The following is a 25,959-nucleotide window of genomic DNA, read 5'->3' as shown; positions in this document are numbered from 1 at the left end:
CAGCCCCGCGGCCCAATCCCTTCTTCCCTTTGTCGCTTTTCCTCACCCCGCCCCGATGGCTGCCTTCGATTGGCTAACATGACAGTGCCGCGGCTGGATGCCCCGGAGCCCAGTCAGGATTGGCTGAAGGACAGCCGGGCCTCTCGCGATTGGCTGAGAAGAGAAGACAGCAAGTGTGACTGCGCACCGGGTGTGGGGACGCCGCTTTGTTGCCTGAGGGGGTGGCGGTGGAAGTTAAGGGGGTCAGAGGCTAGCGCTTCCCGGGACCCGCGGTGGCCGTCGTCGCAGTCCCGTCGCCCGGTAGCCTTCAGCGTAGGAATCGCGCCGACAGCAGCCATGAGCGGAGGCGTGTACGGGGGAGGTGAGTGAGCGCGGCCGGACCACAGCGCGCCGTTCCTGTGTGCGGGGTTCGTAACCGCCGCCCCCAGCCCTGCCCGCCCCTCCCCTCGGCGGCGGTCCCTTCCGGTCTCCCCCTGCCGCCTCCCCGCCCGATCCCCGCCGGATCCCCGCCCCGCGCTCTGCAGACCCCCGGCGCCCGCCCGGATCGCTGAGCGCCTCGGGCTCCCGGAGTCTCCGCCCCCTGCGGCCCTTCTAGCCTCTGGCGCGGGAGGAGCGGGCGTAGGGGCTGCGCTCCGGCCTCGCGGCAGCAGTGAGGCTCTGTCCTGGGGTCGGGCGGCCGAGCCCGCGTGAGTGACCGGCCGCAGGGTCGCGTCTCTCCCGTGTCTCCGTAACTCGGCTGTGTGCGGGGCGCGCGCGCGCGAGTTTCAACTTGGGAGTTCCCGCAGTTTGCGAGCGTGGACGGAGGGCTTCCGCAGCGGCCGGTAGAGGGCGCAGCGAGCGCGGGAGGTGGAACTGCTGGAAGAGGCGGCCACGCAGGACCGGCCCCGTGGCGCCCGGCGCCCGCGCCGCCTCGCAGCCTTCGGGACGCCCGGCCTGCGTGCGGAGCGCGGGCTCTCCACGCGACTCCTGCGGGGCGGCGCGGGCTGAGTTAGGAGCACGGCACTGAAGGTGCTTTCCTTGGGTAGACGCGGTGTGGCAGGAAGACGACCAGGGCCAGGGAGCGGCGGGGACCGGGCTGAGGTATCAGCCTCGCCGTTCCTGTAGTGCTGTGGCCTTGAGCAGGTGACTTTTCCCAACTTCAGGCGCCTCAGTTGTAGGGGTTCAGAACTAGACGCCCCGAGATGTGCCTTAGTAGCATGCGGATTATTTAGAGCTAATGTCAGTTTTAGCCTCAGGCTCTAGAGAAACTTCTTCCCCGCCCTTTACCCCGAAGAACTTGAGTTAGGGGTCTTGCCCGCAAGAGACAGTCAGCAGCAATGTCTCCCTGACCACCTGTTCGGCGCAGCAGAATTTATTTACTAAACACCGGTTCGCACCATCCTGCAGTGACCCTTTGAAGCCCCCTTACGCACCTAGATACCCCTTTCTGTCTCTGAAAACCTTGTGCCTGGGCCGGGGGGAGGGGTGTGTCTCTGACGCGTGTCTACCGGGCTCCCAAACATATGTATGTATTAAATTTGGTTACTTTCTTCTGCTAATCTGTTCATGTCTATTTAACCATTAGACCAGTCGAAAGAACCGTTGCGGGGGTGGGAGCTTGTTCCTCCCCCGCACCGCCAATGGGCCGGGTGTGGAGGTGGAAGGAGAGAATGCTACACTTGCACTCCAAGCGTGGTCCGTGGGCCAGCAGTTCAGCGTCAGCCGCAAGCTTTTTAGAAATTCACTCAAGTCCCAGTGTAAATCTACTGAATCAGAGCCTCCATTTTTGCACGATACCTAAAGGAAGCCCAGATGTGTGTGGTTCTTTTTTTGTGTTTGTGTCTGATGAGTGGGAGAACAAGGAGACAGAAGCAGTTCTGCTGTTGCTGTGTCTAGTAAGGATGCTGTTTCCGAGGCGGATGGCACTTTATTGGTAGGGGATACAAATAAGGTTTTCAAAGTTCTTAGTTTTCACGTGTAGCTTGAATCTATTTTGTATCTCATTTTGTATTTAAGGGGGTTGGTTTTGATTTCTCAAATGTGAGCATCAGTAGTTTCCCATTTTCCTTTGGAGAAAGCCAAGTGGGTCCTCATGACTTACCTCTTCCCCATCTGAAGGTGCAACCTGACAGAAAAACTGGATCTGCCTGCCTTTGCCTCCTGGAGGCTCTTGACTCTATTTTGACCTTAAGGTTCACTGATCCAAGGATCTGGAGGCTGTGCATTCAGTATTTCATTAAAAGGAATAATTTAATATGTGTAAGGTAGAAATGGATACCAATAATGCCAGCAGCTAATGTTTATTGAGTATATACTGCGTACCAAGAACTGTTCCAGAGGCTTTTCACGTGTTGGATTTAATATGTTGATCAACTCAGTTAATTCACAACAACCCATAGGAGATGGTACTACTATCCCCATTTTATTAAAGAAGAAAACAAGGTATAAAAAAGATTAAGTAACCAGCCCGAAGTTAACATACCTTCCTAGTAAGTGGGGACCAAGGCTCTCTGGGATGAAGAAAAGGCATTTTGGTGAAAACATTTAAAAACAGATTTTTGGTGGTTTTTCCGTAAGTCATTTTTCAAGTATGTAACCACAGCATATTCATGTTATAGGTATTCAGAATAAATATTTTGTTTCTTATTTGCTGTGTAAACAGGTCTTAAAGCCTATTTCACATAAGTTTTTAAAACTCACAAAAGTAAGTGTATGATTTTGTGTTTGAGTTATCACTCTGTGGCTGGTATTCATAGTGGGTCACATTTTCCAAAGGGTTTACTGTGTAGAGCAACCAAACCTCTCACCTAAATTTTGTGTAATTAATAGTAGATTTTATTTTTTAAGTTTATCTTTATTGTTGAAAATATAGATTGTATTTTTTAAAATTGATTTTTAGAGAGAGAAGGGAAAGGGAGAGCGAGAGAGAAACAATGATGTGAGAGGGAAAAATTGATGAGCTGCCTCCTGCACACCCCCTACCAGGGATCTAGCCCACAGCTTGGGTATGTGCCCTGACTGGGAATTGAACTGGCAACCTTTCAGTGTACGATGCCCAATAAACTGAGCCATACCAGCCAGGGCTAGATTGTATTTTTAAATTTCATGCTGATTAAAAAGATCTGTATAAGTTTTAATTTTTAAATTTACAACTGTCTCATTCCAGTAACAACGTATGACCAGATTGGACACTGATCTTTAGCTTTAGGAATCGTGCATAATTCGTCCAGATTTCTGTACTATGTCACTGGTTTCTGAGCCTACTCATTGCTCTTTGCAATCATCTCTTTTTTTTTTTTGCAGTCATCTTTAATGGTATTCCTCTACTGTAAACTCCTTTGCATGATAAAATGAACACGTATACACTACCAGCTCAACTTTGATATAGTTCTATTACTTCTGCACTCCTAAGTTTCTCATTTTAAAACTTTCTCAAAATTCACCTTCCTTATGAGTTGGGGCACATTAGTCCATACAAAAAAATGAGCCAACCTCCCCACCTCCCAGACTCATTAGCATTCAGTATCTGCTGGAATGCTTTAAGACCAGGTTAGAAGATTGCCCCATTGCTTTGTGCTTTCCCAGAAAGAAATCACATCATTTCTAAACTTGGAAGTCGTCTACTCTGGGGAAAAACATAAAAATCCTCAAAAAGTGAAAATAGTAGCATCTTCAGTAGAAAAGGGATCAAATCCTTGAGGGTTTTTATCCATTAGAATGAACCCTAGTTTTTATTATTATTATTATTATTATTTTTAATATATCTTTATTGATTTGAGAGAGAGGAAAGGAGAGGGAGAGAGAGAGATAGAAACATCAATGATGAGAGAGTCATTGATCGAGCCCACAAACCGGGCATGTGCCCTGACCGGGAATCGAACCCCGATCGCCTGGATCCTAGGTCTACACTCAACCGCTGAGCCACGCCCGGCCAGGCTGAACCCTAGTTTTTCAATACCCAGACCTCCCAGGTTTTCATTTTAAGCCTTCTGTTTACCTTCGCCGTTCTCCTATTCTGGGTTCCTTGGTGCTTGGTTTTTAACAAAACAAGGTACAAGAAGTAGATGTTTCTCCAATCCTTGAAAAGTGGGAAAATGAGCAGGTGCAAAATTCTAAGTGTGAAGCATCTTACTCAAAATTCCACGGTGCCCAGGATACATACTAAGACAGGAAAATAACTGATATATTATATTTTTCATTGTAACAAAAAAAATTTTTGAGTGCTTGCCTATGTCCTCTGACTTTAAGAAACTCTTATTCTTCTGGTGAGTCAGTCAAATAAATAGACATTGTATTTCATTTATTTTTAGTTGTACCTTTTTTTTTTACCACACTTAAAGAGCAGAACATTTCTTAATATTGATGGTGTGGGAGAATTTAATTGGCAGCATGTTTTTTCCTTAGTGGTGCATGAAATAGTCGTGCATCTTATAGTTTGTAACATACTGATGAGAAAGGGTAACTCAATTAAGTATGTTCAGTAATGACAATATATATGTGGTAAAAAGGTAACAGACAAAGTTAATTAACTCAAGAGGACATACAGCCCGGCCAGGCATGGCTCAGCGGTTGAGCGTTGACCTATGATCCAGGAGATTGAGGTTTGATTTCTGGTCAGGGCACATGCCCAGGTTGCACGCTCGATCCCCATTTGGGGGCAGCCGATCAATGACAACTCTCTCATCATTGATGTTTCTATCTCTCTCTCCCCCTCTCCCTTCCCTACTCTCAAATCAATAAAGATGTGTGTGTGTGTGTGTGTGTGTATTTTAAGAGGACATACAGATGGCCAATAGACATGTGAAAAAAATGCTCAGTGTGACTGATCATCAGAGAAATACAAATTAAAACCACAAGTAGATATCACCTCACACTTGTCAGAATGGCTATCAAATCAACAAACAAAGTGTTGGTGAGGATGTGGAGAAAAGGGAATCCTCTTGCACTGTTGGTGGGATTGCAATTTTGTGCAGCCACTGTAGAAAATAGTGTGGAGGTTTCTCAAAAAATTAAAAATAGAATTACCTTATCACCCAGTAATTTCACTTCTGGGTATTTGAAGAAATCCAAAATACTAATTCAAAGTGATATATGCACCCCTATATTCATTGCAGCGCAGCATTATTTACAATAGCCAAGCTACAGAAACAATCTAAGTGTCCATCAATGGATGATTAGATAAAGATGTGGTACATATATACAATGAAATATTACTCCGCCATAAAAAAGAATGATATGTTGCCATTTGTGGAAACATGAATCGACATAGAGGATATTATATAAAGTGAAACAAGTCTGGCAGAGAAAGACAAATACCATATGATATCACTTATATGTGGAATCTAAAGAATTAAATAAATGAACAAACAAAACAGAAACAGACTCATTGAAACAGCGAACCGCTAATGGTTACCAAATTGGAGGGGTGAAAAAGGTGAAGGGATTAAGAAGTACAAATTGGCAACTATAAAATAGTCATAGGGATGGAAAGTACAGCATAGGGAATATAGTCAATAATATTATAGTAACTATGTATGGTGCCAGGTGGGTACCTGGCTTACTGAGGGGGATCACTTCATAAGTTACTTAAATGTCTAAACACTGTGCTATATATCTGAAGCTAATATGAAGTATTATTGAATGTCAACTGTAATTGAAAAAAGGTATTAACTCAGTGTGGAGCAGTTAGGGGACTTTACAAGAAAATGTGTGGGGATGTTGGAAGAGGCCTGGAGAGGGACAGGATATGCAAAGGTTAGCTGAGTGAGATTACATGGCGTGTTTAGGGAGCGCATATTGGCAGTTACGCTAGTGGATGAGGTGGGAAGTGAGACTGCTGCCAGTTACGCTGGGCCTTGAATATCAGCTGGGTAGAATGACTTGAGTCTTAACTTGTAGATAATGAAAAACTACTGAGTGAGTCTCCCTTTTCACTGAAGGACTTATGTCCAGAGTTACAATTTAGGAAGATTGTAGTGTAGCAGTTTAAAAGAAGGATTGAGATGAAGACTAGAAGCATGATACCTATGCTGAACTGTAATAGTTCCCTGTTGAGATGAGAGCTTGACTCGTGGCAGGGGCAGTGGCACTAAAGAGGAAGGGATTTGAGAAGTATTTAGCAAATATTTGGCAGAAATTGATAAGGTGTGAGAAATATGAAGGTGTTCATTCTGAAGAAATTCAGAGGTTTTTGCCTCTGGGTCCACTAACTGTGATAAGCAGTGCTTCAATTAGGTTAGGCAGGATGGGGGAAAGACTGCTTCAGATATGTTGAATTTGAGGTGCGTGTGGACATCAGGTGGAATTGATGTTGATGTACAGTAAGAAGTTAAAGATGTGGATCTAGATGAAGGTGAAGGTTTGAAAGAGATTTGAGATTGGAATTATTAGTATTTAGATAGAAGTTGGTGCTCTCGGAGTGGAAGATTACCTAAGAAAAGGTAAATGAGGGGAAGGGCTCCTAAAATGGGGTCAGTTCCTGGCCTCCCTAAGGGTCCATGGATAGAACTATAATTTATTATAATTGGTTTTTGATTTTTTTTTTTTTTTTTTTTAAGAGGGGAAGGTAGTGGGATAGAGATACAAACATCGATGAGAGAGAAACATCAGTTGGCTGCCTCCTGCACGCCCCCTACTGGGGATCGAGCCACAACCTGAGTATGTGCCCTGACGGAAATCAAACCAGCGACCTCTTGGTTCATGGGTTGATTCTCAACCACTGAGCTACACTGACTGGGCTATAATTGTTTTTTTTAAAAAATATATTTTAAAACAGTCTAAGAAGGGATTCATAACTTTCTAAAGCTGTCTGTATTAGTTTGCTAAGGCTGCCATAGATTTGCTAAAGTACCACAGATTGAGTGGCTTAAATAACAGAAATTAATTTTCCTACAGTTCTGGAGACTAGAGTTTTCTTTATTCTAAGTTTCATTATTCAGTTTTGAAATACTTTAAACATACTAAAAAATAAAATGTGTATGTAAGTTTGTATGTGATACTTCTGTACTCACTACTTGGTTTAAATAGATGTAGTATACTGCATATTTGCCTCAGATAATTTAAGAAATAAAATGTTACTGATATTGAGTTCCTCTCTCTCTCCTTTAGAGATATACACTGAACTGAAGTTGGTGTAACATTCTCAGACCCAATGCATATTTTTATACTTTTACTAAGTGTGTATGTATCCATAATGAATTAAATAGTATCATAATGTGTGTATATAGGCAGGCACACACATATTAGCTTTTTAAACTGATACTTTTGGATTTAACCATGTTAACACATTGGTTACACATTGTAGATCTAGATCACTCCTTTAATTGGTGTAGTATCTCACTATATGGATAAACTGTAGTTTATCTATTTCCCTACTGAGAGACCATTAGGTTATTTCTACCCTTTCCATGGCAAGCCGTGTGACAATAATAATTATCATAGCAGCTACCACTTACAGTGTTTGTTATGTGCCAAGTATTGTTATAAGTGCTTACATACATTAAAACATTTAACACATTTAATCATTATAGCATCTGTGAGATAGGAAACTGAAGCAGAGAAGTTAGTAAATCTCCCAAGATCGCATAACTAGTGAACATTCTCATAGATATCTTTTTATATATATGTAAGATAGCTTCTCTAGAGAAGGTAAGTGTAATTTCTGTGAATGCACGTTTTCAACTTTACTAGATATGAGTAAATTGCCCATAGTGTTTGTACCAATTTACAGGTTTTACTAGCAGAGGTATAAAAGCACCTCTTTCCCTATATCTTTGACAACACTTGTCTGTATAAGACTTATTATTTTCACCAATTTCTTGGGGGTAAATAGTATTTCTTTATTATTTTTGATAATTGGAAAAAATCTTTCTTTGAAAAATTAGTACCTTGAAAATCCAAGTGTTTTGTTTTAGGAGGCGTGCTCTTTGGGCTGAAGTAATTTTTAAGTATAATTACAGGCTTTTCTCTGCATTTGAGTGGGAAAAAAGTTACTAGCTTTCTCTCTCACCATTAAACTTTATGTCCTAAAAATGCTTGAAATGTGCAAACTTTGAAGATACCTTTATTTCAATGATTTTTCCTTGGCCTATATTCTTATACCTTAAACTGTTGTTCTTCAGGGTCCCTACTTAGGATTTTGCTAAATTTCTTTCCTAATTGCATGGCATATTATTTCTCTTAATGTCTGAAAAATGGTACCTAAGTGTACTGGATATCTTCCCTTTGCACCTCCAGATTCACCTCCCTCTCATCACCCTCTCTGTGCCCCTTCTATACTGACCCTTGTAGACTGCATCAGTGGGCTTCCTTGGCCTCTGGTTTAGACAATGGTAGGGTAACCATACTACCTGCTTAGTGCCTCTTTTCCTGGTACAATGATTAATAGGACCCCTTTCACATTCTGAAGTAGCCCAGTTTGGATGAGACATTACAGGATCACCCTAGCCCATGAGGAGGGGAGCTAGAGAGGTTGGCATGTTTATTAGCCTGGTTCCTTCCCTTCAGTCAGCCAAGGCTGTGACTGCATCCCTCAACTGAAGGGCACAGCTCCTGTCAGGAAGCGCTCTGAACACAACTCTCTGGGCTCTGGAATAAGTTTCTTCTCCATTTCTTCAATACTAAGGTGACAACAGATCACTGATATTATAAGTCCTAGTGTATAGTACTGTCTTTTCTTGTTTTTTAATATTGTGAGAATATCTTTGTGAATAGTCCCTTAAATAAGTAAACTCTCAACAAATTACCCAATTTTAGTGTAGCATCTTTTTCCTGATTGAACCTCTACTTATATACCATGTATGACATTATATTTTAATTAATTGAATCCTTAGTTTAAGGTGTATTTAAAATAAAGCTGGTTCAAGGTAGTAATAGTATGAATGTAATACCTGTTTTAATTTTTATAGAGCTTTCACGTATGTTCTTATTTTAAGCATAAGTAACTCTTAATTTTCCTACGATACTTGTAAGTTTTTGTTTGTTTGTTTGTCTTTTCCTCATCCAAGGATATTTTCCCCATTGAGTTTTTAGAGAGAATGGAAGGGACAGGGAGAGACAGAGAGAGAGACATTGATGTGAGAGAGACACATTGATTGGTTGCCTCCCACACGCCCCCTGACCTGGGCCGGGGATCAAGCCTGGAACCAAGGTATATGCCCTTGACCGGAATTGAACCCAAGACCCTTCAGTCTGAAGGCGGATGCTCTAACCACTGAGTGAAACCAGCTAGGGCAATACTTGTAACTTTCTAAATGTTAATTATCCTCTCATCTTTTCAGACGAAGTTGGAGCCCTTGTTTTTGACATTGGATCCTATACTGTGAGAGCTGGTTATGCTGGTGAGGACTGTCCCAAAGTAAGTGTAATGTTAAGAGTTAATAGGATATGTAAGGGCTATTCATGTAGAATTAAATTCATGTAGAAATTCCGACGCATATATAATAAAATACATTAGTTTGGGGGGCAAAATGACTCCTTGATAAAAGCAAGTGAAACTAGTACATCATGTTTTTGATCTTACAGGTGGATTTCCCCACAGCTATTGGCATGGTGTTAGAAAGAGATGATGGAAGCACACTGATGGAGATAGATGGTGATAAAGGCAAACAAGGCGGTCCCACCTATTATATAGATACGAACGCCCTGCGTGTGCCCAGGGAGAATATGGAGGCCATTTCACCACTGAAAAATGGGATGGGTACGATGTTTTTGTTTTTGTGTCCTATGTAATTGGTTATAAACATAGAGTATACTGGGTGTAATTGGTTATAAACATAGAGTATACTGGGTGCATTTTAGATGTAATGCAATGGCTTTTTATAAGTTCCACATCAGCAATTTTTAAATTTATTTTATTCCACAAACTGATGTTCCAGGCACTGAGGGTACAAATATGCTGTAAACATGTTGCTTTTCCTGAAGAAACTCATAGGTGGGGAGATAGATGGATATATGCAAATGTGGATAAGTGCTCTAATATAGCTATGCCTGATAACTAGTGGGGTTAGAGAGGAATGGCATTGACTCTTTCATTGGGGGTCAGTGATGATTTTCACAGGGAGGTAAATTTGGACTGAATATATTGATCAGTGAAGAAGAATTGGCCTGACTGACAAGAATAGGTAAAGCAGAGTGGACAGTGTGTGTGAAGAGATGGTGTGGAAGAAACTTACATGTTTAGAGATGTCAGTTACATGTGGCTGTAACATTGGGTGCCTTATGGCCAGTTGCAGGGAAGGTAGGCAGAGAGCAATCATAAAAGGGCTTGTAAACCATGCTGGGGGTGTATTAAGGTGGCAATAAAGGTAACCCCAAAGGAATTTAATCTGAGATGTGAAATGTTCATATTTGCCAGCTGGAAAGATTATTCTGAGAGCAGTGTGTAGACTGGAGGGAGATACTAGAGACAAGTGGTTCAGTTACAGTGGGGGGTCCAGTGTAGAAATGAGAAGGATTTAGATTACAGCACTGATGGCGGATCCTGAGGTGGCTTTCCGAGACATCCAGGAGACAAGTGGCACTTAGGTGACTGGGGGTGAGAAGAAGGGTTAAGAAGGTTTTTCAGGTTTTCAATGGGGCGACTGAGTTGAGGGCACCAGGCACTGAGGCGGGAGTAGAAGGCAAAAAGTGTTATGGTCTTAGAAGGCAAGCGTATTGCTGGTGCCCAGGATCACTCTGAAATTCACTTATTCCCCAGGAGGACTGACAGCACTCAGCATGTAGTTGTCCTCACCGCTAAGGTTATTACACTAAAGTGGCATAAACAAAATCAGCAAAGGGGAAAAAGGGAGCGTGGAGTGAAGTCCAGAGGAAACCAGTCCAGATTCCAAGGGTCTTCTCACAGTGCATTCATACAGGATGTGCTCAGTTCCTGCAGCATCAAGTTGTAACAACCTGCAAAGTGGTGTCCACTAGGGGAGCTCTTTGGAGATTCAGTACCCCAGGGTTTTATTGGGGGCTGGTCATGTAGGTACCCTGTGCCTAGCAAGTACCAAAATCCCAGACTCCCGGAAGGAAAGAAGGTGTTCATCATAAGCCACATTCTTTGCACACACTGTTGAGGCACAGTGAGCTACTATTATCATTTAGAGAGAGTCTTTTTTTTTCTTCTTTTTTTTTTAAACTTTGTGGGGTTTTGTTTAATATATCTTCATTGATTTCAGAGAGAGGAAGGGAGAGGGAGAGAGAGATAGAAACATCAATGATGAGTCATTGGTTGAGCCCGAAACCCGGGCATGTGCCCTGACCTGGAATCGAACCCCGATCGCCTGGATCCTAGGTCGACGCTCAACCGCTGGGCCACACCCGGCCGGGCCATTTAGGGAGAGTCTTATGTCAGTGTAGGAAACTGTTTATACCAGCCACGTTCCCAGATGCCAGACAGGGGTCCCCTTGCACTCAGGCCTTTCTCAGGCCTGCTGTGTTAACTTGTTTCTGCACAGCAAGGAAATGAATTTGTTACTGAGTTCAGAGTGTTTGGACATAGGTGCTGATGTTGTGAGCAGGTGAGAAAGATTAATTTAAGACGTGGAACTGCATTATATTTCCCAGGAAGAGTTTGAAACATAAGTTCTGTATTAAAGATGGGTTCCTTGTGAAAACTTGTTCTGTATTTAACCAATAGAGAAGAAGAGATGCCCATGACGGTGAATGTGGAGGAACATTTAGGGGTGTAGGAGGAAATTTAGGAGGACAAGAAGAGAAAAAGTTCTGGAAGCTTAGAAGTCCAGCGGTTCTCATTATTCTCAGCTGTGACATTTAGATTTACACTAGGAAGGGGAGAGAGAAGTTAGAGCTATTAACAAAGGTCAGTGACCAAAACCTGTATCCTGCTAGGCCTTTGGAAGTATGGTACACAGGTAATGACATTTCTTCTTTAGACTTTGGCAGAAAAAGTTTGTAAACTCTTGGGTAGTCAGTAGTGTCAGATAATTTAGAGAGTCCAAGTGAAATTATAGATGTGATGTATCCACTGGATTGCTTTGTTAGAAGGTCATTGGTGACTTAGGCAGTTTTAATGGAATGTTCAGGTGGAAGCCAAATTGAAGACATATCTATTATTCTCTGAATTTTTTTTATGTCTCTTAATTTTATTTTTTCAAATATATGGTAAGGTTTTTGAATTCCAGGTCTCGGTCATACGATTCTTTCCTCTTACCATCCGATTGCATACTGGGCCTCTAATAAGTATTTATTGGGTAATATTTATGTGGTACTTGAAGTGTGTTATGTACATTACTTACATTTGGCACAGGTCTTGGGGTTGTGATGTTGGTGCTGGAGGAACCAAGAAAAGGTTCTATATCTACAAGGAAAGATGATGTCTCTATAAAGTACTATGTTATGAAGTAGGTCTGTAGAGTAAGTAGGTTCTGTATATTAAGTATTTAATGCTAAATTTTAGAAACAGTCTTGTAAAAGATGCTATATTCATCTCCAACTAAGCATTGTTGTCAATGTATTGATTTTATATTCTAGTTGAAGATTGGGATAGCTTCCAGGCTATTTTGGATCATACCTATAAAATGCATGTCAAATCAGAACCCAGCCTGCATCCTGTCCTCATGTCAGAAGCACCAGTAAGAACTTAGACTTTTCTAGTTTTTTCTCATTTCCTCCCCCCATTCATTTGAAAATTGTTTTCTTTTTCTTTAAAGAGGCATAGAATTATATATTTTGATGTTTGAAAATTAGGGAAAGGGACATTACTTTTTTAATAATAATATAGTTTTTATATATTCAGTAAATAACGTATTCAAAGAATAATACCAAAGCACCCTAATGTGTTCTTTGGTTATTTATTTATTTATTTATTTCCAGGGATGTATTTTATACTTGAATCCTTGAGCTGCTTTCCATTTGGATTTATGAATTGCCCCTTGTGCAGCAGGGGCAGTGCATATCTGCCTTTATACTCAGGTCTCTAGGAGAGAAGTCGAATGTTGAATGAGGGCTGCCAGTTGCTAGACCGAAGTCTTTTGTGAAATGCATAAATTATCAATATTCTGTTATTGTTTCTAACCTCTAGTTTCTTTTATGAGTAGCCACTGTAAGTGTGAGACTTTGGTGGTTTAAAATTCATACTTAGGATTCTGACTACTAGATTCACTCTTAAGATTTAATAATACTTTATGTTTATAACAATCCTAATTCCCTTAATTGAAAACTTGGTAATTTCTAGAAATTGCAGCAGGCACTGTTACTTCTTATTAAATAATAACCAAATTTTAATTTATATTTATTTATTAAATGTATTTGCCAATAGAAATGAACTAAATATTATAAAATTGTTATGAAGAGCAATTGTTATGGTATTTTATTCTATTTTTAATGCTTTACATCTTTGTTAACATAGCGCTGTAATGCATCTTGAGGTAAATCAACATTTTAGTTTTTAAACAAGAGACTTGCATTTCTTTTTCCCTCTTCTCCAGTGGAACACTAGAGCCAAGAGAGAGAAGCTGACAGAGTTGATGTTTGAACACTACAACATCCCAGCGTTTTTCCTTTGCAAAACTGCAGTTTTGACAGCGTATCCTTGAATGTAATGCTTAGCTTTTCTCTAAAAGTAAATGCAGTGCTCCTGAGGATGATGCCCCCCAGCAGGAAGCCATAAACCAATTCTTGTTCAAAACTTTGGGGTGTTTTCTTTCTTGCTTTTTTTTTCTTTTAAAGAACTTTATTGATTTTAGAGAGAGGAAAGGAGAGAAACATCGATCAGTTGCCTCCCATATGCGCCCTAACAGGGGATTGAGCCCACAACCCAGGTATGTGACTGGGACTGGAACCTGCCACCTTTTGGTGTACTCGATGCTGCTCCAACCAACTGAGCCACACTGGCCAGGGCTAGTTTAACATACCAACAATAGACTTATTAATGTTAACACAGCATTTTTATGAAAACTATAATTATATTTTTTAAAACATTAATGAAAAGAGTGGCATTGTTTTATCTGGCTTCATGGATGAAAGCTGAGTTCTCATGTCTCCCAGCCGCAGACTGTGTCCTCTGCCCCCTTAAGCTAGTGAGGAAGACCTAGTTTTCAGCTGTCCAAACTTCGTACATCAGACAGTGCATTTAGCTAAAAAGTATCAAAGGTCAATAGAATACCAGTAATAGCAAAGATAAAAGACTCCCCTTTTAGCAAAAAGGGGATTTTGCTCCCGATTTAGCAAAGATAAATCGTCTTTCTGACGATTTATTCTCAGACTTCTTCCCTTGGGTCATCCCTACCAATTCCTCTTCAGTTTCTTTGTTGCCCTTAGCCCTTCATCTCTTTTCACATTCTCTTTCTGGAAAAAGTTACCAATTTTCTTGACTTCAGGTACCAGTTATTCAGTGACAAATTCCTATTCGTGTCTCTATCCCAGATCTTTCTTGTGAGCTCCAGGCTCAGCTGCCTCCTAGAACATTTTCTGTTATTTGTATGAGCACATTAGACTCATTATGTCCAAAACTGACCTTGTCTTCTCTCTCCTCAAATTTACTCTCCCTTTGCGTATCACCCTACTCCCAGGTGCCAAGACCAGCAGCCTTCTCTTTAACCCTTCAGATGTATCAGTTATCAAGACCCATGTATTCTTCCCCCACCATCTCTCAAATCCATTTATTTTTCTCTGTCCACGACCCTTGCATTAGGTGCCAGCTGTTACCAGGATTACTGCAACCCTTCCTCTTACCTGGCCCGTTCTCCACACTGTAGCTCTTACCATCGTTGTTAATTGCCAGCCTGCTCTAAGCCAGAGTCAACTTTCACATTCTTTCCTCCTCCTTCTCGGCTGAACTGCTGGCATTTCCCTGACCTCACCGGCTCTCTTGCCTCCTGGCCTTCTCTGTGCTCCTGCTCTTCCCTATGTCCCCCTCCCCAGCTTACGCTTGGATTTCCCAGGGATTGGTTAGGTAGTCTCTAATACCCCCCAGGGCATCCTGAGCTGTTCTTTTTACAGCTTTACTTACTCATCTCTACTTCACTAAACAAGATACCCTTCTAGGTAAAGACAGATGGTTCACCTTTGTGTGTCTTCTGTGTTTAAGGAATGCTAGTAACGGACTGACTTCTTTCCTTCCCTTTTTTATTGAATATCAGACTCATTACTGGGCACATAATAGATGCTCAGTAAATATTTGATGACCAAGTGAATGGCCCTATTCCTAAACAGTGGTTTAAGAAGCGTGAGGCAAAGCTGTGGGAAATGGGTTGTGTCCATATTCACTGGCTACTGAGTCTACGTGGAAGGAAACTGCCTCTCAGCTGCCACACTGCAGAAATACCTCTTTATCCTTTGTGAGAATGGTTTAGTTCCTAGTTCAAAGTCCACAGCCTCCCACTGTTCTCACCAAGCTCTTTGGATTTTGTTAAATAAATGCTTCTCAGTTTGTTATAAGCCATATGATGTATCTCCAGGAACTTTGTGTGATTGTGTTAATTTTGACCAACTTAACAGATCTCTCTCTCCAGGATAAAAGTTTCCCCAAGTTCCTCACACCAACATTCTGGAAGCCCATCCTGCCTGTTGTCATTTGTTTTTAAGCCACAGTCATGATGGCTTAAACCCCTAGATTTACTTTAACACATTTTAAGCTATAATGCCTATTTACAAAGACCTTAATAAAACCTTCCCACCCTGGCCAGTGTTGTTTAGTGGTTAGAGCATCAGCTTGCACACTGAAGGGTTGCCGGTTTGCTTCCTGGTCAAGGGCACGTACCTAGGTTTCAGGTTTGATCCCCAGCCCTGGTTGGGGCCCGTGCAGGAAGGAACTATTTGATGTGTCTCTCTCACATTGATGTTTCTGTCTTTCCTCTCTCCCCTTCCACTCTCTAAAAGTCAATGAAAAAAATATCCTTGGTGAGGATTAACAACAGAAACCCTTCCCTTTATAATAACCATTATTTTTAGGAGCCTTGGTCCTTACTTTTCCCTAATGCTTTAAACTAGATTTGCTAATGGGCGTTCGACGGGGCTTATTTTAGACAGTGGAGCCACTCACACCACTGCAATTCCAGTTCACGATGGCTATGTCCTTCAGCAAGGTAAATGTCATTACCAGCATGCACCAAGACAGTGTTCACGGTCATGAGGATTCAGATGATGACACTGGGCTGTCAAAACATACCAGTTTCCAAATAATGTCTTTTGTTATTTTGAGGATTTAAAAAATTTTTTGGTATGTAATGTAGATTTAAACTGATGCATGACTTCATGCATTCTTTGAGGTATAGTTCTGTTAGTTCTACTTGAAAACAGTTATTCATACATAAATCCACAGAGGACATTTGTCCCAAGGAGTTTGGACTTACTGCTGTCTTAACCTTGTTTAACCTGTTTCTTAGGCATCGTGAAATCCCCTCTTGCTGGAGACTTTATTACTATGCAATGCAGAGAGCTCTTCCAGGAAATGAATATAGAACTGATTCCTCCGTATATGATTGCATCAAAAGTAAGTGACAACTGAATTTTCTCCGGAGTTTATCTCCACCTCTTCACCTCATGTCGTGAGCTCTGTTAACTAGCCCATGCTCTTGGCACTCAGGAACCTGTGCGTGAAGGATCACCAGCAAACTGGAAAAGAAAAGAGAAGCTGCCACAGGTCACAAGGTCTTGGCACAATTACATGTGTAACGTAAGCAACCGTTGTCCTCTTTGTAAAAGTTATAGCCTCTAAGTCTTTGAATACAATGTGAGCACTTTTTTCAAACTTTATATTTTTAATGCTATTCTAGAAACAGAATTAATAGCTGTTTTAGCTTGGGGTGGCTTTTCATACTTGCCACACAGGTCATCAAACTACTGTATATTCATTTGGATTACTGTGGTGAGACCTGGAAGGAGCTTTGGTTTGGGGGTAAAAACAGGCATCATGCTATTCTGGACTTTTTTTTGGTGGCAAAATGGTTTCTGTCTATAGCAATCTCCTGGTATGGCTCAGTTATGTTTGTTCTCTTGCCTAACATCAGTCAGCCATATAAAAAATGTGGATGATTGTACACAGCAAGGAGCCAACACGAGATTCTCTTTACTGAAATCCATTTCTGAACATAGGACTTACAGGGGGAGAGGTTAATAAAACAACCTCTCATAGCACAGATATAAATTCATTTCTCATAGTAAAAGGATATGAAAGTCATAATTCACTATGGCAGGGATATATCCTATCTGACTTTTTTTGCACCTGAAGATGAAGGTTTTTTGTAGGTGTTCGGTACAAGGAAAAATTGTGGAAATGATTAACAGTTTTGACTAGATATTAGACAAGATTTATACTTAGCAGCCCAGAGGTCATGTATTTCAGAGCAAATTTTAAAATTGTTTTACACTATGTGCAGTCATGTAAAGTTGCATCTAAGGCAGTGTGTATGCTTGTGTGTATATATATATTCAGGCAATGAAATCTTGCTTCTAAGTCTAAGCTTATTTTTATGGTTAAACAATGTCCTGAAACTGGTTTTGTTGTGCAGGCCTGTGGTACAAGAGTTCCCAGTTTTTATCTCATCATCATTCCATAACTGTTGTGATTTAAGATTTAAATTTTCCTTCTAATTCAGATGCTTGGGTTCTTTGATACTCAAGAGTCCCTGCTGGATAGATTTATACCCTTGAAATTACTTACCCATCCACGAACATTGCTAATTTCTGTAAGAAAAGTATTTTATAGATGTTATGAAAGTATAGATTGCAAAGACAAATCTCAATAACCTTGTTTCTTAAACTTCATTTTTATTTGTAGTGTGTTATCCAGGATTTTCAAGCTTCAGTACTTCAAGTATCAGATTCAACTTATGATGAACAGTATGTTTTCTTATTTTGTCTACAAGACATTATTTATTTATTTATTTATTTATTTATTTATTTATTTATTATGTTGAGAGTACATTTATTACAGCTGGGGACAGTGAAACAAGGAAGGGCTTAAGATAGAAGAAGCAACAGGACAGAGCTAGGCTGGCTGCCTTAGCTCTCTAGAAATGTCATAGGAAAGAAATGAGCCTAGGCAAGGCTGCTATTGGCTCACTGAAAAGTCAGAAAAGGAGGCCTGGAGACAGGTACAGGGGATTAGTACTGGACGAACAGCCACTGCCTATTGCTCCCCTTGGTGCAAGTTTTGTGGGAATCTTGTGGGGACCCTTAGAGTTTAGGAGATGCATGCCTGAGAGGGAGGAAGGGCGTGGGTGTGCTCCTGGGTGGAAGAGCTTGCCACTAGACATAACAGCTCATTAAAACCTTCACACTAATCTATTTTTTTTATCTTCAACTGAAGATATGTTTTTTATTGATTTTAGAGAGAGGTCTGGAAAGGAACATCTTTTGGGTGTCTCCCCAAGCTTCCTGACTGAGAATCCAGCCTGAAACCTGGGCACGTGCCCTGACTGGAATCGAACCTGCAACCCTTCAGTGCATGGGACAACGTTCCCACCTACTAAGTCACACCAGCCAGGGCTTCATACTCATCTCTTTAAAAACTGTATACTTCCTAATGAGGAAAGAAATTGATTTGTTTAAGTAAAAAAAGAATATTAGAATATGCTTAACTGGTCAAAAGGTAAAAAGGTATGTTAAGAAATATGGAATAGCCCTAGCCGCTTTGGCTCAGTGGTTAGAGCATCAGCCGGAGGACTGAAGGGTCCCAGGTTCGATTCCGTCCAAGGGTATGTACCTCAGTTGCAGGCTCGATCCCTGCCTGAGGGAGGCAACCAGTTGATGGGTCTTTCTCACATCGATGTGTCTCTCTTTCTCTCTCTCTCCCCCTTCCACTCTCTCTGAAAAGCAATGGAAAAAGTATCCTCAGTTGAGGATTAAAAAAAAAAAGAAATATGAAATAGCATTTGAAAAGAAAATAGATATTCTCACTCTGCTTTCATATGAGTTGATTCCTTGTAGTTTACCAGTTTTAGAGAGGATTGTTTTTGCCTTTGTTTAATAATGTTTACTGTATTTTCAGAGTAGCCGCACAGATGCCAACTGTTCATTATGAATTCCCCAATGGCTACAACTGTGATTTTGGAGCAGAACGGTTGAAGATTCCTGAAGGGTTATTTGACCCTTCCAATGTAAAGGTATGAAAGCTTGTTTCATAGTTAGCCTGGCTTTTCCTGTGTATGTAGAGATCTTGTGTAATTATAAAACCTATATAATACTAAATTTTTTGGATGCACATCATTGCCTGAAGCTCTCTGTGTCACTGCTCATTTTATTGTGTTGTAGGGATTATCAGGAAATACAATGCTGGGAGTCAGTCATGTTGTCACCACAAGTGTTGGAATGTGCGATATCGATATCAGACCAGTAAGTGCCAGTCTCCTGTTCATGGCATAAAGGTATCTTTTAGGGCACTGAAATGTCCCCTGATCATTAAAGTTGGCAGCTTTGGTCATTGACTTTGAAGTCCATTTTCTAACAGAATATGTAAAAAGATGGAGTACTAGAAAAGGAAAATGCAAAACTCTGAAGCTGTGGTGTCCAGTATGGTATCCACAGGCCACATGGGGCAGTTTAAATGACAACAAATAAACATTTCCAAGTTACTTCTCTAGTTGTACAGGCCACATTGTAAATGTAGCAGGTAGCCACTGTATGACAGTGCAGATACACAGCATTTCCATCATCACAAAGTTCTTTTGGACAATGCTGGTTTAGAGATTACCTAAAAGGTAGTAAGTCAAAAAATATATTACTGGTGATTTTTCTTGTATAAGGTACAGTTTTGCCTTTATTTTTCCAGAGGGTGTGATTTAAATTATGTAATTTTACAAGGAGTGTAGTTTAAATGATCTCCTTACCTTCATATTTTTGTGCTTTTCTAAGTTTTAAATATTCTGTATTCTAATACCATACTGATTATTACATTGATTATATCATATCTATACCCTGGATTCAATTGGTAGCCAATACAGGGGTGAGCAAAAGTAGGTTTACTTTTGTTCCTGTAGAAAGACATCCAGGTCTTGATTATTACCATAGCTTTTTTAACTCAAAAGAATGTTACAACTGCAAACCTCCCTTTGCCAACCCCTGTATCCTGGGTTGATTTTCTTTGGGTTAATTCCTTTCCTTAGAGCATAGTGCCAAAAGCTAGGAGTGGATTTAAAAACTGTATAGTTTAAACAGACTTTGGGTGGCTATGAAAAGTGTTCTTTATTTCACCTAGTTACCTAGCAGGCATGTACTCTTTCCAGGACAATAGGGGTATAAGTGGGGAATTTTTTAATGCAAACTCAAGGCCACTTTTGGGGGAAGGCAATTGAATTGAAGTACATTTACTGAAAGGGAACGACAGCTTTCTGTTTTTAGTGAAACTTCTTTTAACTAGTGATTGCAGAGGAGATTCTTCTGTATTCCATTTTCTTTCAAAAGGTGATTCAGGCATTTGGAATAAATTTTTTAAATATGAATTTAGCCATTATAGAAGCAGACTGACATTTAACTTTCTGATGCATACTTGCAGATCAGAGGTAAATGTATTCTTTCCAAGTAGAAATTTATTTTTATTTGGAGAGGCCTCAGCATGCGGATTTTGTAAAGCTCACCATGTGGTTCGATGCACACCTGTGCAAAAGAGAAACAGCAGTAATTTTCCAGGAATATTGTCAGAGTGTGCATTGTCCACCAGAACTGTCAAAGACTCACAGTGTCTAATTTTAAATACCAGAATGTCTGGGTGAGCATTCTAAGTTGAAGTCATTATAAAATATACCTATAATGAAATATTGGCAGCTCTCTGCTAAAAAATTGTGATGGGTTATAGAATAATGCCTTTAAGTTAGTGGTCCTGAAACTTTAATGCATGTTAGAATGGTCGGATTGTAAACAACTAAAACTAAAAAAAAAACCCCATCCTACAGATTTTTATTTAACTGCCCAGGCACTGGTGTTTTAAAATCTGCCTAAATGAATGGAATGTGCAGCCAGTATTGAGAACCACTAGATTAAGCTACTAGGTCTATATAGGAGTAAAACAATTTTAAAAGAAAGGGAAACTATAGTGGCGGATATGGTTTTATTTGTAGTTGTGTTTAAAAGCTGTTGGAAACATTTGGAACGAACTAATTTTTGTTTTATATCCTAGGGTCTCTATGGCAGTGTCATAGTGGCTGGAGGAAACACGCTAATACAGAGCTTTACTGACAGGTTGAATAGAGAACTCTCTCAGAAAACCCCCCCAGTAAGTCCCGTTTGTTATTTCGTGGTATTCTTCAGTCACCTGTATCCTCACCACTGGTGCAGTTTTGTAGATAAGGTTTGATTTTCAGCAGATTGATATTTTGTGTGTGCCTGGTACAGGGTTACTTCAATAAAGTTAAAGTCCCTCATTAATCACATTTTCCTAGGTGACATCTATTAGGTACTCTTGCACTATTTGAATCTCATTTTATTCATTGATTCCATACCTTAGTACCTGTGGTCACTAGGGGATATAAAATACAGTCCTGCCCAGCAAGTGCTCAGACATGGACAGAATAATGACTGTAATGTGCTCAGTGGTTCAGTGTGTCATGAACCAGGAGCTCTTGGGAACACTGAGGAGAGGAAAGCCTCATGAAGAAGCTGTTTGAATAGGAGTTAAGTGATTGGTAACTTATGCCAGGACATCTAGGTGGAGGGAGAACCATGCGCACAATATGAAGGGAAGATGGTGCACAATACTACAGAATCTCCAAGTAGCTGACTTCTCTGTGTAGAAGTGGGGAGAGTGATGAGGCTGGTTAGATGGAAGGTGTTTTAGTTTCCTAGTGCTGGTGTAATAAAGTGCCACAAAGGGGGTGGCTTAAAACAACAGAACTTGATCTTTCTCTCTTTACCCATGTAAGGACACAGGTAGAATTTGGCAGTCTATAAGCCAGTTAGAGAGCTCTCCCCAGAAACAGAATCGGCGGGCATAACGATCTTGGACTTCTGTCGTCCAGGAGTATGAGACAATAGATTTTTATTTAAGCTAAAAAAAAAACAAAACACCAAAAACCAACAGAAATGTATTCTCTCTCTGCTGTGGAAGTGAGAAGTCTGACATTAGGGTGTCCGCAGGGCCATGCTCTCTGAAACCTACAGAGGAGAATCCTTCCTTCCCTCTTCCTAGCATGAGGCTTTACCACCAATCCTTGGTGTTTCCTGGATTACAGCTACAACACTTCAGTCTCTATCTCTGTGGTCATATGGCATTCTCTCCTTGTGGGTCTGTTCTTTTCTTATAAGAACACCAGTCATCATGGATTAAGGGCCCACCTGCTCTTTGGGGGACACAGCCACAGATATGTACCAGGTCAAGTCGCTTATTAATAGTAAACATAAAGGATCGAATTTGGCAGAGGACTGAAGAGCTCCTAGATTTGTTTTAAAACAATCTCTGTGTGCACTGTGATCACTTTTAAAAGGGTAGGAGAACCTGGTTTGAGAAAGTGGTATACATGGTATATTGATAATAGAGTAGCAGCCATAACCTTTAGATCTTAAAACTTCTATCACATAGTTTCCTGCAAGGTATTCTAAAGTTATTTTAAAAAATGTATTAGGGGTGCCCTGGCGGAGTTTGATCCCCAGTCAGGGCACATACAAGAATCAACCAAGGAATGCATAAATAAGCGGAACAAATTGATAATTTCTCTCTCTAAAAATCAATAAAATACAAAACTTACTAAGGGTAACATAGACACTAACAGTATTTGTATATTTATTTGATAGTCTTGGTTTCCCATATTAAGGAACATTTTACATATGCCACATTTTTGTAATTGTGTTAAATATTGATAGAGGCACAAATTGACTTTTGCCTTGTATTTACAATATTCTTGGAAATATAGTCTGATCTGGAATATACCTTAATTAGAGTGCTAATCATTGGATTTCTTAGAAAATCCTTGAATAGTGAATATAGACATGTTAGGTACTATCTTATTCTTTAGGAGGCAATTAAAAATTAATGAAATAACAGGCAAAAATTCCGTTGTAATAGATACCAACCAATTTCTCACCTACAAAAACCCTTGTTCATCCCTCCCCTTCCCAGTATCCCTTCCTGCCCATACAACATAGTCTACTCCTGCCACATGTTTATTTCACTGAAAAAGACTCACATTATGAATATCAACAATTTGTGAACTATGCCCAGTAGCAAATTCTTAGGTAGATGGCAAAAATGTCTTGATTCAGGAAGTAAGGGTGATAGTGCTGAGGCAAAAACATGTTTATGGAGAGAGAGTGAGTTCAAAACAGAAACACTACTTAGAAAGGAAAGCAGTATGAATAAAACACTTCCCTGAGGTCTGATGTCTGCATTTTCTTTTCTGAGTGGGAGAGAGTGTGGGGTGAGGAGGGGAGAACTGAGATAGAAGGGTTGGGGTAGCGTGAAGCCTGTGGGAGGAGCAGTGAGGAAACTGAGGACTACAGAAGGGCTGCAGGTTGGCATAATAATTGGAGTTGGTGTTGGAAGAAATGAAGTAATATGCGAAGCACTTAGCACCGTGCCTGATTTATAGAAGAGTCAAGAATATGTTTGCGGTTACAGGATAGAAAAAGGAAATGCTATACTCTACTATGTAGTTTTCTAAGGTTTGTATTAATTTGTTGTTTGTTTTGTTGTTTAATCATCACCCAAGGATATTTTTTCATTGATTTTAGAGAGAGTGGAACGGAGGCAGAGAGAAAAACATCGATGTGAGAGAAACATCAATTGGTTGCCTCCTGCGTATGCCCAGACAAGGCTGGGGATTAAACTTGCAACCAAGGTACATGCCCTTGATCAGGGATCGATACCGAGACCCTGTGATGCAAGGGTCGACCCTCTAACCACTGAGAATACTGGTCAGGGCAAAGGCTTATGTAATTTATTTTCTTACTAAATATTACACATAGAATCCATAAAGTACTTTAAGAAATCTTCCTATACAGTAGTTGAACATATGCCTACTATAAGCCTAGCTTTTGCAAAAATATCATGTATAATCTGTTTAAACCAGTCATTGAGAAGTCCTCAAAGCTAAATTTCCTAATTTGAGTCACCTGTTGTATTTGATCACATTAATAAGACTTATTCTTCCCTCTCAATTCTAGAGTATGCGGTTGAAATTGATTGCAAATAATACAACAGTGGAACGGAGGTTTAGTTCATGGATTGGTGGCTCTATTCTAGCTTCTCTGGTGAGTAGATAAGCTACTCTGAAAAATAGTTAGCAATTGGTGTTGAGTGATTTAACTTAAATATACCCCTGAAAACACTAAATTTAGTAAAAAGACTAAAAGTAATTCCAGTGCATCATTTATATTTTTGCATTTTATAGCTATCAAATGAGCAGAGGATCTAATACCAGTTTCACATGTTGAAATGTAATAGAATGCTTTGTTGCCTAATTTCAGTATCCTCTCAGATGTGGGAGTCTTAACATATTCACCCCTTTCAGTAGCACTCTCACTGGCACTAGTCAAATCTTACCTGCAGCATTTTTGAAACGGAATCAATCCTTCTGAGGTTCTGGTTGCTCCCTGGCCTGTCGGTGAGGTAGAAGAAATTGAATTGGTTCTTGGGGCAGATGGTGCAGTCACGGTGCTGGGTTTTACATGTTGCTTAGTCTGGCGCCTTTCTTGAACTAGGAGGAAAAATCCTTGTACTTTCTGCACCCTAGATGGGAGAATGTCCCCTTCTCTTCAGGGCCATCAAATAAATGTCACCAAGTTCTTATGCTAAACACTTTTAAGCAATGAAATGTTTGGAACTTTCCATGCATGTGTTTGTTGTGCAGACCTTAGGTCAAAACCTAGATACCATGTATGAAGGCACTTGAAGAGTTAGTCATGTAGCCCAGGTTCCTTCCTCCTTGGGTCACTTTCCTCCTTTCACCTTCTGTTTGTTTGGTGAAGTGCTTGTTACTATCACGTGTACTTGCAAAATTTTCTCCTAGTTTTGATGAGCACTTTTCAGTTCTAAATGTTACCATTAGTCAATCCTAGACCATCTCTTCAATTCTGTACTAGGCTCAAGCCTTCCAACAGTTTCTGTTGTTGCCTTAGGTTGGCACCAAGTCGTCACAGCTAAACCCTCCACCTGCCTTTCACAGCCTTTCTCTCCTGACAGTGTAACGGGTATAGGATTTAATATTCTTTCTGACCTTATGTGGTGTCCGTGGGTGCTCTGGAGGACAGAAGTAAGCGGAGGGGAATGGAATACTGTTTGGGGAGAGGGGGTTTAAGAGTTCTTCAAAGATAGGAGTTGTGAAAATAAAGATACAATTTTTCTTTCCATTTTACAGGGCACCTTTCAACAGATGTGGATTTCCAAACAAGAATATGAAGAAGGAGGGAAGCAGTGTGTAGAAAGGAAATGCCCTTGAAAAGTGCTCCCACACCTCCACCTTCCTGTCACCTTATGTTTCATAGCTTTAGTACACTCAGGAAAAGAATGACCATCTTTTGTAGAATGTTTATACATTTTTGCATATTTCAATTTCCACTTAAATTTTTCAAGGCTTTAACTGACTATAAATTAAAATAAGTTTGTGCTTTCCTTGGAATGCACCTATTCTTATTACAAGCATTTTATAATTTTGTACAAATGTCTATTTTCTCTAAATATTTTGCTTTCAGTCAAATGCTTTCCAACTCTGCCTAGTATATTAATTACCAGTGGATTGGTAGGATTGCTTTTTATTGATGAGTAAAACATTGCCTATGCTTTTTACCTTAGGCTTTCAAAATTAAATAAAAATTACTAGCCATTCCAGAAACATGTTTTTGAACTGTTATGACTTGCTACATTAAGTACTAAATATATTTATCAGTTATTTTCAGTGGAAGTACTGTTTGTTTATTTTTTCTTGTTTATTTTTTCATTAATCCTCACCTGAGGATATTCTTTCCACTGATTTTGAGAGACAGTGGAAAGACACATTGATCGGTTGCCCCCTGCAGGTGCCCCTACTGGGGCTGGTGATCGAACCTGCAACCCAGATGCTTGCCCTTAACCGGGAATGGGACCCCTGATCCTCTGGTGTGTGGGCC

At 40.5% G+C, this 25,959-nt stretch overlaps 1 protein-coding gene across 3 annotated transcripts; it reads left to right on the top strand.

Moving 5' to 3' along the window:
- Positions 1-256: 256 nt before the first annotated feature.
- ACTL6A (actin like 6A) lies at positions 257-25,754 on the top strand. 3 transcript variants are annotated; one of them, XM_016218091.2, is made up of 14 exons: positions 257-361; positions 9,258-9,334; positions 9,502-9,676; positions 12,457-12,557; positions 13,413-13,510; positions 15,916-16,010; positions 16,311-16,417; positions 16,511-16,600; positions 17,705-17,766; positions 18,917-19,031; positions 19,180-19,260; positions 21,041-21,136; positions 24,019-24,105; positions 25,212-25,754. In XM_016218091.2, exons 1-14 carry the CDS (start codon positions 337-339, stop codon positions 25,290-25,292), a joined length of 1,290 nt encoding a protein of 429 aa, XP_016073577.1. In that variant the 5' UTR covers positions 257-336; the 3' UTR covers positions 25,293-25,754. The 3 variants fall into 3 exon arrangements, with proteins under 3 accessions (XP_016073577.1, XP_087674423.1, XP_016073578.1); XM_087818297.1 differs by lacking the exon at positions 257-361 and adding an exon at positions 910-1,008; XM_016218092.2 differs by lacking the exon at positions 257-361 and adding an exon at positions 1,035-1,122.
- Positions 25,755-25,959: the final 205 nt, after the last annotated feature.

Source organism: Miniopterus natalensis, chromosome 6 (assembly GCF_054644295.1).
Source record: "Miniopterus natalensis isolate mMinNat1 chromosome 6, mMinNat1.hap1, whole genome shotgun sequence".
NCBI lineage: Eukaryota > Metazoa > Chordata > Mammalia > Chiroptera > Miniopteridae > Miniopterus > Miniopterus natalensis.
This window is presented reverse-complemented; position numbering and strand designations above follow the sequence as displayed.